Source organism: Gymnoscopelus microlampas (assembly GCF_963454915.1).
Source record: "Gymnoscopelus microlampas genome assembly, chromosome: 18".
Classification (NCBI taxonomy): Eukaryota; Metazoa; Chordata; class Actinopteri; order Myctophiformes; family Myctophidae; genus Gymnoscopelus; species Gymnoscopelus microlampas.
Genome location: NC_139955.1, coordinates 26,471,069 through 26,486,851, shown reverse-complemented (window position 1 = coordinate 26,486,851; position 15,783 = coordinate 26,471,069). Strand labels below are relative to the sequence as shown.

The following is a 15,783-nucleotide window of genomic DNA, read 5'->3' as shown; positions in this document are numbered from 1 at the left end:
CTGAAGCATGACATACAGTAGTAGTGAGTTGTTGGGAGTATTCAAATGTTCTTATTTGTTACACTGGTACACATGTGCCCATAAACAAACATCAAAGTAGTTCTGTGTTCTGTACCTGCACCATGGACTCGGTCAGAAGCTTTTCATTGACTTCCAAGATGACATTTTTGATTTCTTCGTAGGGAAGACGGAATGAACCAAGGAAAATAGCTGGAGTGCACACACAAATACACACACACACACACACACACACACACACACACACACACACACACACACACACACACACACACACACACACACACACACACACACACACACACACACGTCAATCGACTTTCTTAATCACTCAATAATCAATCAGATATATCTGTGTGACTGCTGTTAGGTCAATACTAGTCTGGGAGTCTTCGGCTTGGATCCTGGACAACAGGGGCGCGGCCACTGAGTTCTGATTCAAATCAACAGCCAATGAAGAAAAGGGGGCGGGATCCACATGCAGTGGGTGTTGCATCTAAATAGGATCGACGGGAAGCAATTTCCCCTTGAGAAATTTCGGCCGCCATTGTTGTATACTGCTGTTTGCCTCTCGTCGGACTTTTTAGACGAGTTGTACAGCTCTCAGACCGGTAAGAGGCGTGTCCGCTCAGATTCTGAGCGTAAGTTACATCCCGCCCACAAATACCAGGGCTCTGGCCCAGAAGTTCCTCGCCAGACCTGGCGAAAACTTCTGGGAACTCAGATTAGGTCAATACAGAAATGAGTTCAAGGAAAGCATAAGGCCGTTATCAATTCTAAGTCAAATGGTTTATGTAGGTTAAGAGCTCCCTTAGGCTATGACCACATATAGCTGCTTTTTCAACTGTGAGCATCACAAGGCACATTACATCATTGTCATTGCTAGGTAATACCAAATGTTATGGTTAAGCATAATAAAGTCCCTCTTTTATAGCAATGTGATTTGTCAGGTTGACCACGGGGTTTAAGTTGAGACATGTTCATCTTGGAGCACCCCCAAACCACCTCAGAAACGCGAGGTGCGTTGTTTGGAGGACCAACACCTGCCATGACCAAACCACTGAAAACAATGCTGTCACAATAATGATAAAGGACAGAAAATCTGAATGAATACATACTAGACCAGTGTTCTGGGGACACAGCAAAAACCCTCTCATCGCACATTTATGCTTGTGGACTTACAAAGGTTCTGGCAAGTCTTGGAGTCTAGCACCTTCAACTCCTTTACTTTCTTCTTCTGTGTCTGTTTCTCCTCTCCGCCATCCAGTTCCTTTTTGGCTGCAGCGAGTGATAAAGAGAGAGAGAAAGAGAGATAGATAGATAGATATAGGTAGAGAGAGAGGATGTTGGGAGTATATTGGAAAAAGAAGGAAGAGCATAGCTCTGTTAATGAAACACATTACAATGTGAGACAGGATTTAAATAATGTTGTTAATTCAACTCCAAGATTGTACAACTGGACCCATTAGGGTCTCTTGAGATGTGAGGAGGTGGCAGCTGGGAGAAGACTTAAATGTCCTTGAAACAGGATGAAAAGATTGAGGGGGAATGAGTGGGCAAAGAAAGAGGACAGCAGGTTCAGAGAGAGATTGTTATAGAGGCTGACAGACTTCCCCTCTCCCCCAGCTGTGTGGTGTCATGGAGGTCTGGGGATGACTCAATCAGTGGCTTGGGATGGCGTGGAACTACTATAGTGAAATTGCTCCATAAGGTCCGGGGAAGGAGTCCCCTGACGCCCAGCTGGTGGAGACCAGTAGATAATGTGGTTGGACATTTGATGGCTGTGAGGCAGTAAACACCCACAGTTTGGTTCATGGCTGTGTGTGTGCACACAAAAAAGTAGGCATACAGTGGACACATGGACCGGGGTGGACAGAGGTACACATTAAATTGTTCCGACAAGGTCAGGGTTGTGACTGAGAATAAATGCATTGTGTATATGAGGGTGCAATGCGATAGGGTATATATGTGGAGGGTCTACAAGCACATGGGCTTCAACAAATAGCACAGTGCAATACATTGAATAACGGGATAATAGAGCTAAAGATGACATAATCAAGTTTGAGAAAAACAGGAAAGGTCTGGAGTGCTTTTAAGTCCAAATATCTGTGATGATGGTGCTCTTTGGTAGGGAACACAAAAAATCAACAAAAGAAAAAGAAAAAAGATCAAAGGTACTCAATAAGTTTAATATTCCTTTATTAAGATGGCTATTTCATGAGGAAAATATAAAAAAGTACAAAAAGTGTTCCTCGGAGCACAGGTCTCCGCCAGGTCAGGTATGTTATTGTGGCCTCCTGGTGGCGCTATAATAGGCCAATGTGAAAAGGGTGCCATTTATTCTTAGGCCTTTCACGGCAATCGGACACTGCATTCATGATTTGAGGCATTTTGTTCCAAAAATGTGTTTTTCTAAATTAGACCTGCTGGTGGCGCTATAACAGACCAATGTGAAAAGGGTGGCATTTCTTTCTCGGCCTAGTGGGAATGTGCGTGTGAAATTTCACGGAAATCGCAAGCTGCGTTCATGATTTGAGGCATTTTGTTCAAACAGGACTAATCCTGCAAACTTTGGAAGCCAACCTTAGCCAATGAAGATGGAATCTGGAAAATCGGACAGATCCGGGTTGATCACATGACTATAGAGATACTGTGTACCGATTTGCATGACGTTTGGATCAAATCTGTAGGAGTAATATAAAAAACTAGAGTTTCGGGGGGCTACGCCCCCCTCAACCCCAGGCGCGCACGGGGCCCAGCGTGGCCGTGTGTATATTGGGGGACCCAAATCGCCGGAGTAAAACTGTGGAATTTTTTTTTTGAAAAAGGAAAAAATTGGAAGAAATAATATTTGTTATGTTTCAGGGGGTCCACAGGGGGTCCGCGGACCCCCTGATGGTCCACTGACCCCCTGTGGAGTGTTGGGACGCGCGGGGACACCCCTGGAACATTGCGGACCATTTCGGTGTTTTTTTTTTTTTCATGAAGGTGGTTGCTTGTTTCTGGCGCTGGCTGTGCAAACCTGGCAACCCAGCGCATGCTGCCGCACGTTACAGCGCGCTGGCTGTGCAAACCTGGCAACCCAGCGCATGCTGGCGCACGTTACACCAGAAATGGTGCCTGGAGAAAATGGTGACCAAAAAAAAACAGTTTGGAAAAAAAGGAAAAAACCCCCGCAGCGGCTGCCTGCTGTTGTGGTGATGAGGTCGTGCGCACGGTAAACGGTACGAAGCTGCCTCCCCTTCCGTTTTGTCCGACATTTGGTGAGTAGAATTAATTATGTTGCGCGGTGGAAAAGGTGTAGTGAGCAGTGAGATGTCCCCTACGCGAGGCGTAAATTCAGCGCGGCCGCCGTGGCGAGTCAGTTGGCGACATGTGGTCTGGCGGTGCGTTGTTTATTCGATAACAGAGCTGTGGGGTGTCGCCACCGAGGGTGCGGAAGTCGGTCGCCATTTATATAGTTAGAAAGGGTTTTGCACAAATCAGCCTCCTGGTGGCGCTATAACGTGAAAAATTTGGGCCAGAGGTTCTGAATTGGCATCGAGGGAGTGTGTGTGCACAGTTTCACAGAGACCGGGCCAACGGTGCCGGAGTTTAGCTGCTAACGGACGGACAGGACACACGGACGGACGGACGGACGGACGGACAGACAGGGGGTAAAACATACTCTCTCGCCATGCCTTTCGGCCTGGCGGAGACAATAAGGACAATATATGTGTTAAAACTGAGCTGGGTTACAACCCACATGTAGCGGCACAGCCTTCTTGAGGGCGCCCTCAAGATGGTGTCGCGAGTTGAAAATATCAGATGTACAAGCTCACAAAACACCACATGGAGATGCATTGTGAGTTTGTAAATCGGCTGAGTTTGGCATGTGACACCATCAAAGTCAACGTACAAATCAGGCTTTACAATCACGTTTAGGTTTTATTCCATTATCCATCACTCTGTCTCCTCTCAACTCGAGTATGTCTGTACATTTCATCTCAATAGCCCCCCCCCCCCCCCCCCCCCTCTCGCTGTACAATTCTCTGATTCTATCTGTGGGGTTCTGTCATTTCTCCTCCACTCTGTCCCTCTTTTCTCCTCTTCACAGACAGAACAGGAAGCAAGGATCACGGCCTGGACAGCAGCCAGACAGGAAACGGTATGCATGTGTTCAATCGGTTTCCCACATTCATTCACTCACAAGCGCACATACACACGCACACGCACACACACACACGCACATCCTAGGAAACAATACAAATACATGTTACGGCCCTATTCTCTGGCTGCCAACCTGCTCCTATTGGCTGCCGATGACCTCATATCACAGGGTAACATTAAGTGTTTTACCTAGATGAGCCAAGCTGTCTGGAGTGAGACAAAGAAACCAGACTGGCACTAGTGTGTACACACACAAACACACACACACACACACACACACACACACACACACACACACAAAAGTACTAGTACTAAAACTAGTTCAACTACACTATGTCTACTTATTATCATGTTCTGATAAATTATAACTAAATCAATTTGTTTCAAAACCAGACAGTAGATATATCACAGCCTCCTCTAAGAGATCTCATGGAATGTGCTAATTGCACTGCTGTCTTGGCACATTAATTAAACTCTATTTAAATGTTAAACACGGCATCTTGTTGCACTGTGTGAACTGACATTATTTTATGGCGTCGTCTTTTTCTCAGTGAAAACCGTTGCATTACCCTGTAGTATATTAGATTACTGACGGCATATGCTAGCCGTGCTTTTCAGTGGCTCCGCTTCACACACAGCAACACTGTACGTCGTTCTCCACACAGACTTTGTGTGGAGGAGAAAACGAGTCATCCGTCCATCCGTCTGTCCATCTGCCCCGTCCAGTAAAGCAGGGCTTTGTCTCAGTGGGAGAGGAGAAGACACTCAGTCAGCCAGTCTGTTGACAAGCTGAACTTCTCTCCCCTCATCCACTCAGTTGAACAGTACGTACACACACAGTCAGTCAGTCAGTCAGTCAAGTCAGCCGGTTCTGCTAACAAGCTCCCTATCTCTTTGCTGGACCCTTCAGATGGAACACGTTCCTGACATCCATTTACTGTATACTTGTGGGGACATTTGGTCTTCACAAGTATAGTAATACACACACACACACACACACACACACACACACACACACACACACACACACACACACACACACACACACACACACACACACACACACACACACACACACACACACACACACACACACACACAACCACCCAGTGTAGTCAGTCTACTGTTGCCTCACTGAGCCCCATTGTCTCTCCCAGTGAATCACTTCCTATCTGCTTATCTCTCTGTCCAAGGCTCGTTATGAAGTTTTAATCTGCTCTGCCGGTGACAATTACACAGATGTTGTATTGTGTATGTTAACCAGCTATATATCATGTGTGTAATGTGCGCCGTGTGTATCAGTCGCATATATATCATAAATACTATTGTGTGTCCAGCACTCCCCTGCTGAGTGCAGGAAACCATGACAGGAAATCTACCATTTTACACACACACACACACACAGTCACACACAGGGAACATCCTTCAGGACGCGCCGAGAGGAAGCATCATGAGGAAGCATCATACAGTACACAAAGAGACAAAACTGCACACACACACACACACACACACACACACACACACACACTAAATAAAGCTGAAGGGTCCTGCAGATCCCCAAAGGAAATGACTTGGATGGTGAGTTGTTGTGACAAACAGAAGGATGGTTAAAAAAAGACAGAGGCCAGAGAACATCTCACACAGTAAAATCTGGACGTCCATTTTCACTCTGAGTGTTCTAGTAACCCTCCAGATTTAGCTTTGTATGAACATGAAATAAACATAACATGAAATAAACATGTGGGGGCCACACAGAGATGCACATCTGCATACGTATGCATGCATGTTCACATACATGTATGCATGCATGTGCACATGCCACCACAGTGGAGTTCTAGGCCAAATCTGGATATAGCTAATCCCATACTGTGACTTAATCCAGTTACTTTGTGACACACATAACCTAAGCATCGTGTCACTGGGACAGTGTGAGATTGTGTGTGCCCCTGTGTCTGTATGTGTACCAGGGAGATGGAGAGAGAGGAAGGGTGTGTGTGTGTGTGTGTGTGTCTATAACATCCATAACGTCTACAGTGCCGGCTGCGCTCTAGCCAATCGCACCCCGTCTAGCTATGCTGACATCATGACTGATTCATAAAATGGGGTCTGGTGTGCCGATTGTAAAATGGCCGCACTCTGGCTTCCACATGCAAAGGCTATTCATTTATGAGCCTATGCTGCCCCCGGTGGCCGCTATGAAGCACTGCGGCCACAGCAGCTCTTAGTCACCGTGGGGGAAGGAGAGGAGATGACAGAGGCAGAAACAACTAAACATGGAACACGCATGTATGGCCAGACACACACACACACACACACACACAGCACATGCATACAAACACACACACACACACAGCACACGCATACAAACACACACACACACATTCAAGACAGTGTATTAACATCCACATGTTTTACAGTTCCAGCTGCCAGTCCGTTACCCCCTCACACAAAAAAAGGCCTCTTTGTCCAGAGACACACACAAACAGACACTCTTTTTCCTGGCACCCCTCCCCCGTATCCCCAACAGCTGCCTGGCATTGAGTTGGGTGTGTGTGTGTGTGTGTGTGTGTGTGAGTGAGTGTGTACACATGCGCGTGTGTGTGTGTTTGTGTGTAACAAAATTCTTTCAGTTGTAACTCCTGTTTTTAATTAAGAGTGGGGGGGGGGGGGGTGTGAGTCATGAAGAGCCAAGTCATGCAGTGATCCCCATCAATATATAACTAAGTGTGTGAGTGAGGGAGTGTGATTGTGTCCATCTGCACAAAGAACTGTCTGTTTATCAGTCAGCAGACCTGAGTGTGTCCTTCACCCCCACTCTCTCTCCACCTCCTCATCCCCCGCTCTCTTTTCTTCCTCTCTCTCTCTCCTTCTCACTCCCTCGCTCCTTAAAAGGAGAAACTGAGTGGTGTTGCTGGAGGTAATGGCTCGCCTAGCCTCCAAGGGAGACCGGAGGGGAAGGGGAAGGGGGGGCACAGTGGAAAAGGTAGATAAACAAAGCAATGAAAGGGAGGTGGAGAGAAAGAACGTACATTTCATCTTTAACCACTCTTTTAGCTGTAACCACAACTCCGAGCACAACAATTCCAACCCCATCCGAGAAATCATAACCTCCCTAACTCTTTTTCTTTCTCTCTTTTTCTTCCCTTCCTTTCCCCCTTTCTTTTCATTCGGCCTATCCATCCTCTCATCACCACTCCCTGCCTTTGCTGTGGTTTATTTTTAAACTCGCTAAAAGCTTGCAGATGACAGGCTCCATTGTATGTGTGTGCGCGTGCTCGTGTGTGTGTGTGTGTGTGTTTGTGTGTGTGGCAGCCTGTGGCGTCTGTGGGCCCTCCAGTGGCGAGCCGGTGGAAGAGCAGCTTCAAACTTTTATATAACTTTTTAACTTAACATTTTTTCCCCTTTCCTTTCCCCCCTTCAACACAAACATTCCAGTACTCAGAGTTCAACAAAACTGGAACAGAGGAGAGGGTTTAGAATTTCACCAGACTGACTCATCAGCGGTTTGTGTGTGTGCGTGCGTGTGTGTGTGTGTGTGTAGACGTGGGGGCGTAGAAATGTACTTTGGGCAAAGTTTTCACTTCAATAAAGATGCATTTTCCTGTGGTTTATAATGTTGAACTAAGTTTAGTGTGGAAGAAACTTCACATTATCTATATGGATGATGAAATGAGACAAAGAAAGAAGGGTGAGTGAGTGAGAGAGTGAGAAGAGGGGAGGAAGGCAGCCATGTGCGTCTTTGTCCAAACTAAACAGAAGGCTAAAACTATGGTAGACAAAAGGACAGCTGAAACTTGGTCCCTTTAAACTTTAAAAGTCCAACATTCTGTCACCGCTTGTATCTGTGTGTGTGTGTGTGTGTGTGTGTGTGTGTGTGTGTGTGTGTGTGTGTGTGTGTGTGTGTGTGAGATAGACTAAGTGTGCTTGACAGCAGAAGAATAAGGGGGTTTCCACGGTAACATTGGGACTGAAAGAGCCCCTTCATCCTGTTTTTCCACTGTGAAAGGAAGCAGAGAGAAAGGATTCCTGGCAGTGTGTATGTTTGTGTGTGTGTGTATGTGCGTGCGTGTGTGAGAAGGACCAGATGGCAGGGTGGGGCAGGCAGGAGGGGGAGCGGGGGCAGGATGTGGGAGGGCCAGGATGCAGGGGGAGGGTCTGGGGGTGGGGCTAAGACCCTGCTCACTTGCGCACCCCTGGTGTATGAACAGTGCCACTGCAGCTCCCTAAATATTCCACTGACCTAAAATCAGGTGTTCAACCCCATAAATCTGCTCTCCAGGTGGATAAAGAGTCCCAACAATGATACTTAAAATAACCAGAACATCAGAATGATATAATGTCTTCATTTTTATTTCACATTTGGTCTGCTGGCTTTGTTTAAATCAGATTGTATGCGGTCATAAACACCACCAAACTTTTATATATTATTACATATTTTTTAATTATGACTTTGAAAATACATTTTGTTTTGATTTTTGGTTAGACAGGGTGTGTGAAAATGAATGATGATTTTTTTTTTAATTCATTCATTTTATCATCAGTCTTACCACCTAGGATGTTACAGTACAACACTAGTACTAAACAAACCAAAACAATATCAACCCATTTTATCCTATTAAAAAAGGTAGGTAGTGCAAGAGATATTTTTTGGTTAAAACAAAAAGTATTTTGTGAAAAGGTTGTATATTCTGATAGTAATCATTGTTATAGTGTTTGTTCAGTAACAGTGGCCTCCCAGTCTCTCCATCTCTTTAATAAATAGAAAATAAATGTTCAGTTGGGTTGTCAATTTCAGTGTTTCAGTTTAAAATTGGTCAGCTCATTTCTTTGTGTCATCACTTCCGATTTCACCTGTTTATCCTGTATGAGTTCTTTCTCCTCATTCGATAAAATTGGTAACCCGACCTGAGAATGCATTTTCTGTTTACTAAAGTGCTGGAGAGAAATGGAGACCCCTGTTACTGAACAAACACTCTATACCAGGAGGGAGTAACATCAACCAGCAATGATGTGGCCATATTGCGTACCTCCACAGTTACCAGTTGTATACTATACTGTAAACCCCAACTCAAATAGCCCATAATAGTCACACATGTAAAAAAGGGATATTAACAATTATTATTCAAATGCATTTAGTAATATTTATATTAACTTTATGAAATTAAATACAAATATATTGAACATTAACAAACTTTCAAACTTGGAATTGGAACAGCTGAAATCAATAATCAGTTTTCAGATATTGACCAGCAGGTCGCATTAAGTGAAGGTGGGGACTGATTGTTATTAGAATATAGAGCTATTTAACACAGGAAAATCACTAAGTGCACATTTAAACCAGTGTCTCAGTGGAGACTAAAACTAGATATAAATTCCACATCTGAGCAAGACCTATTTGCAGTGAATGCTAAATAAAATAGGTAGCCTACATAACAGCCAATACAACCACTCCTCTAGGTTTCAATACACTTCAAAAAGAGCAAACATTTTTGTATTTTCCTTCCCGTAACAAAATAAATGTATTTCAACACCAATAACCTCTTGCCCTCCTCATGATCTAGTGATTATCTTGGTATTTTGTCAACAGGAGTGTGGGTCTTCTCTCAGTGAACCAACCGTTTATGTGTGGAGTCACATTGCCCTCTACTGGAAACATTGGTGTACTGCAGCTAAACAACAAAACACAGCTAATACCTGGCTACACTGTTTATCACCTTCACATTACCATGTACCGACCCTACAACATAAAGTGTGTGTGTGTGTGTGTGTGTGTGTGTGTGTGTGTACACGCACGTAGTGTGCACAGGTGTCAATGTCTATGGGTGTCAATGGAAGGCAGTGACAGGAAATACATTGAACATGGGTGTTTGATGAGGAGAAAAGTGGGAGAGCGGTGGCGCGCGCACGTGTGTATATGTATGTGTGCGTGTGAGAGAGATATTCTCTCAGGGCCGTTCTGACCTCCCTCTGCTCTCCTGGCCGTGAAGGTCTACTGTGATGACGCACGCCACACATACCGGCATCACTGATGAAGCATGCACATACACACAAATTTATACACACACACACAAACCCACATCCAAAAGTGCGTGTACGTGCACACACACACACACACACACACACACACACACACACAGACAGACGGAAAGACACACACACATGCAGGCTATGCTGCCTGCATTGCTGATAAGGTGCAGTCGACACACAGACACAGCATCACCTTGAACTCATATACCCACCTGCTGAAACCACACAAACAGCTCATAAATCCCCATTGCAAACAACAGAGGGAACACACACACACACACACACACACACACACACACACAGAGCTAGAGGTGAGTTGCTATGCTGTGCTTATTAAATCAGCCCTATATCAACCACTCTCCTTGGGACAGCAGTGAAGATTTACTACAGCAATTACACCAGCTAATTACAAAAGGAAGAGAGAGAGGGAGAGGGAGGAGAGAGAGGGAGGGAGGGAGGGAGGGAGATGGGTAGAATAAAAGAGATGGGAAATCGAATAAGAAAGTGAAAGAGTGAATCAAAGAGAGTGAGAGAGTACGGAGGCAGTAGTAGCAGGGCGGTATATCCAAATGGAGAGAAGATGGTAAAACATGGCGAGATAAGAGGGGCTCATAAAAGACGGCAAACAAAGGTGATGGAGGGGGGGGGGGGGGGGGGTGAAGAGGGGGTAGAGGAGAAAGGATGGGGTCAGGATAAAAATGTTTCCATGTTTCATCCACCTCATTTTAGAGGTGACCTTGACTGCTACAAAACGTCTCAGCCTTACACACACACACACACACACCTGACTCACCATCCCCTGCTATGTCCTTCACAGCCCAGGGGACGCAGACAGGCCCAAATATGCCAGAATGGGCAGACCTAGCCTCAACAACACACAACACGTCACATACTCGCACGCACAAACACACACACGAGCAAACATACTCACACACACACACGTACTTGTTTTATGGTGAAGCCCACAGCAATACTGAGGAAGAGAGTGATGCAGAAAACAATTTACACATGGAGAGAGAGACAGTCAACAAGAGACCGAGCAAGAGAGAAAGAATGTCAAGGAGAGAGAGAGAGTGAGTGAGAGATGCATAGAGGGAGGGAGAGACAGACAGACAGACAGACAGAGAGAGCGAGAGAGACAGACGGAGAGGGGGAGAGAGACAAACTGAGCAAAAATAGAGACAGAGGGAGAGAAAAAGATTGTCAGAGAGTGGGAAAGAGATACAGAGAGAGAAATACAGAGAGAGCAAGAGGGAGAAAAACAAACACCTGTAAATCTATTGTTTTTGATAAGATTTCTGTGCTGTTAATACGTTATTCACTGTGTGAAGGTCCTTGATGGTGTACCGGTCCCACACAGCTCAGTGCTCCCTCTAGGGGGAGGAGAGGGAACTGCACATAAGATTTTCATCTCCTGTCATACACGTTTGCTTCCTTTTGCTGTGGGCAAAATATGACAAACATGCAGAGTGTGTCCTTTCACTTGTGCATGTGTTGTGTGTGCCTTTATATGTATGAGGGGCTCATATAACTGAATAATGGGCTCATAATTTTACACCAGAAAACTCTCGTCACGTCATGCATTTCTTTGTATGCATTATGTATTCCCATTCTCATGAACATGATATCTCAACACGCCTCGAGGGAATGTCTACAGACATAATCAAAACATATAACATATGAGTCTGGACAGACATGGATGTAAACTGCAACTGGTTGATGGAGGCATAGAAACACGGTGGAGTATTTCTAGTTTTTATTATTATCATCATTGCATCAGGTGTGTCACCTTGGCACACGGGCTGTGTGTGACATATTCAGAGCTATGCAGCTTTCACACACGCACGCACGCACACACACACACACACGCGCGTGCAAATGAAAGACTCTAATTCCAATCAAGATAGTTACACACACGCACATTAACCCCTAGAAGTACATTCTGTCCCGGGAAACAAAGAATTGGAGCGGTGCGCCTGTCAGTCTCAAATATTCATTATCGCCTTAAGGAGAGATAAAGAATGAGGCAGAGAGAGAGGGAGGAGGGGGGGGGGGGGGGGGGGCAGAGAGAAATAGAGGTGTACACGTGTCATGCCACAGGACAGTTAACAGCTCGTCATCAGGCAGGCGAGAGTGCACGCACATACACCGTTAATCCCTTCTCGCTCTCGTTCCAGTCTCTCTCGTCCGTCCGTCCATTCCTTCACTCGTCTTTATCTCTGCTTCAGTGACGACGACCAAATAAAGCACTCACTTGCTCACTCGCCACTCCTCTCTCTCTCACTCTCTCTTTGGGCGAGCCTTGCAGGCCTGATTAGCAATTGTGACTTGTCCGTGTGGTGGAAAGATTGGCACACACGCGCGCGCACATGGCAAAGAGGCAAGTTGAGGTCCTGTTACGCTGGGTCCCATCAACCCCCTGGGCTAGGCCTTGAGACAAAGAAGAACTTGGATAGCAGGAGAGAGTTTTGCCCTTCAAAATGTCAGCCACCGCTTGCAGGAAACACACACACACACACACACACACACACACACACACACACACACACACACACACACACACACACATACATACTTGAAAAAGTCTGTCTGTCTGGAGGCGAGGAGATAGGGCTGTTTTCTGGTTCCTGTCACTATGGCTTTTTCTTGCCATCATCACAACCTTACCGAGGGAGGAGAGGAGAGGGCAGAGCAGAAGGGAGGAGAGAGGGCAGAGCAGAAAGGAGGAGAGGATAGGAGGAGGCTGAGGAGGGAAGAAGAAGAGAGGAGAGGGCAGAGGAGCAGAGCGGAGAAGGGAGGAGCAGGAAAAAGTGGGGGTGGGTGGGGGGAAAGCAAGGTAAACAGTTAAAGAGGTTAAAATGACCCATGAGACGAGGAAAAAAAAATATATATATAGGTCACAAGTGATGCAAAAAGAGGATAAGAAAGCAGGAACATAGAAAAAATGAGTTAACAGTTGAGGAAAGGAGACCACAAGAGTGAGAGGTTGTGGTAAGAGACATGGGGGGAGAAGGGAAAGGAGAGGAGGGGTGTGTGCTGGACAGTGGAGGAGAGGAAAAGGATGAGATGTGGCAAAAGAGAGGGAGAAGAATGGATTAAGATGGGGAACAGGAGGGAAAATAAGAAGAGATGGTGAGGCGTGTTAGATAATATGCAGAGAGAGAGAGAGAGAGAGAGAGAGAGAGAGAGAGAGAGAGAGAGAGACATGGTGTGATAGGTTGAATATGGTTTGAGAGGGGCTGGCTCCGATGAGACCTGGCCTCAATCATAAACACACACTAGGCCTCTTCCTTAGTGATGAAATATGGTATATTTCTAATTCTTCTAGTGCCGAAGTCTGACGTCAAACCTACCAGGCCCCTTGGTCATAAATTCCTTGTTCCATTCAAAAGCACCATTGTTTATTATTATTATTATTTTAAGTCAGTTAATATAAGGACTGTGATCTCAGAGCAGGTCACAGAGAAGGCACGATGGACAACGTGCACGCACATGTCTGTGACCTTTGATTGATTGAATACTTTATTAGTCAGAAATGTAAACAGCACAAGGTACAGTCAGACATTTAGGCTAAAAGGATGACACATATAAGTCTTGGGACCTTTGTTAGCCATGTTGCTGGTGTTGCAACCATTGAGCCTGGATCACAGTCAAACTAAGTACCTGCAGTGTGATGACAACCATTATCTGGCAACTCCAGCCCCTTGCTGAGTGGGAAACCTGGGAATGGGTGACTCTTATCAATGATTCGCTGGACTGCAGCAGGGCTGCCACATAGTGTTATTGATAGATGATTACAGAAGATCTTTTTTGCTGATATTCTGAAATAGACCTAGCCCTGACTCCCATCTGCCCTGAAGTGACCAAAAGATACATGAACATCTGTCTGCTGGCCTCTCCTGGTAGTGGTCTAGACACACACACACACACACACACACACACACACACACACACACACACACACACACACACACACACACACACACACACACACACACACACACACACACACACACAATCCCACTGTGTGCTTAGACTCATGGGCTGATATGTTCCCAATCAGGCTACTGTGAGGCTGAGCAAATCAAAACAATCAAGGAACAGAAACGAATATGGCTCAGACATTGGCAATGTGTGTGTATGTCTGTATTATAGCTTGCACACACACACACACACACACACACACACACTCCCCCTCCAGAGAGCATCCTCTGTCCTCCTCCTACCCCTGTGCGGGTCCCTGCAGGAAGGTTTTTCTAGGACTGATGGAGCTAAAAATGCTCGACGCCATGACAGCGGCGGCTTTTTCTGGAAACATGAAGTCAGAGTCAAAAATTTGCATTGTGTTCCATATTTGCAGTGAAGGAAGGTGTAATGACTGATGTGAGTCGTAAAGGAAAAGGGAGCACAGAAAGAACAGAGCACAGAAAGAGCACGTAAACGAGACTTCTGTCTTTCTGTCTTTTTTTTCAAGTGACATGACAAGCCACATTGTCTGAGGTGTGATTTGACAACAAGCCTTGGAATTCATTTGAAATTTTAATTTGATCAAAACAGCTGGACAGCTGTTCATGCTGTGTGTGTGTGTGTGTGTGTGTGTGTGTGTGTGTGTGTGTGTGTGTGTGTGTGTGTGTGTGTGTGTGTGTGTAATGACATGCCAATGTGTAAAAAGGACGTAGAACAGAGTCAGCCAGACGTTAGACCCCCTCAGACAATCAGCTCATCTACAGAGGAAAAGTAATAGACATTTAAATCACACCACAACACTCGGAGACAGCTGGCTACGGCACTCAACATAAGCAGCAACGCACATATACGTACAAGTGCATAAGCACGCAAGCGAGCTCACACACACGCACGCGTGTGCGCGCGCGCACACACACACACACACACACACACACACACACACACACACACACACACACACACACACACACACACACACACACACACACACACACACACACACACACACACACACACACACACACACAATTATAAACTATTGTACAGTTTAACTGACTTTGGACAATTGGACAAGGAGGAGAGTGTGGAAATCTAACATAGGAGATGACCTCAAGAGCGGCTATCCATGGCTACAGGGGAGTCAGTCGTGCTGTACAGGGCCGAGAGGGCGTCTACACAAGGATTGCTACGAATGGCACTTGGTGTGTCACATGGGCGGACCACGTCAGAAATGTGGACCTCTACGGGGGGGGCATTGCACGGGTCACAGACAAGGTCAGAGAGAGAAGGATGGAGGCGGAGTTTATGTTTTTGCCCCTGTCTGTGAGTCTGTCTGTGTGCAGCTAATCAAGCAAAGCACTGGCCTGGTTCGGAGTCAAACTGTGCATGCACACTCTCAATAGGCCAGTGAAGACACTCCATCCCAAAGTTTTCAAAATGGCCTCATAAGTAAGGTCGGAGAGGCTTATTGTCAGAATCGGCCGAGAACGCAGGAGTCTATCCCCGTTACAATGGGCTAGACCCCTGGGAGATGGATTGCTCCCAATACTCCCAGTACTTACCGCATGACTTGCCGCACCCAAGCCGTGCTACTCATACACTGAGTTGGCAGTGTCCGGGATC

The 15,783-nt window shown here is 45.9% G+C and overlaps 1 protein-coding gene across 1 annotated transcript in view; it reads right to left on the bottom strand.

Moving 5' to 3' along the window:
- The window catches only part of LOC311033978 (protein diaphanous homolog 1-like), a gene marked incomplete at its 5' end in the record, with an annotated part of 41,384 nt that extends 26,848 nt beyond the window's left edge, over positions 1-14,536 (bottom strand). The window contains 6 exons of the mRNA XM_084041716.1: positions 116-210; positions 1,201-1,296; positions 10,988-11,055; positions 12,862-12,937; positions 13,858-13,961; positions 14,421-14,536. Coding sequence (XP_083897842.1) covers positions 116-210; positions 1,201-1,296; positions 10,988-11,055; positions 12,862-12,937; positions 13,858-13,961; positions 14,421-14,536 — 555 coding nt within the window. The remainder of the gene's footprint in view (positions 1-115; positions 211-1,200; positions 1,297-10,987; positions 11,056-12,861; positions 12,938-13,857; positions 13,962-14,420) is intronic.
- Positions 14,537-15,783: the final 1,247 nt, after the last annotated feature.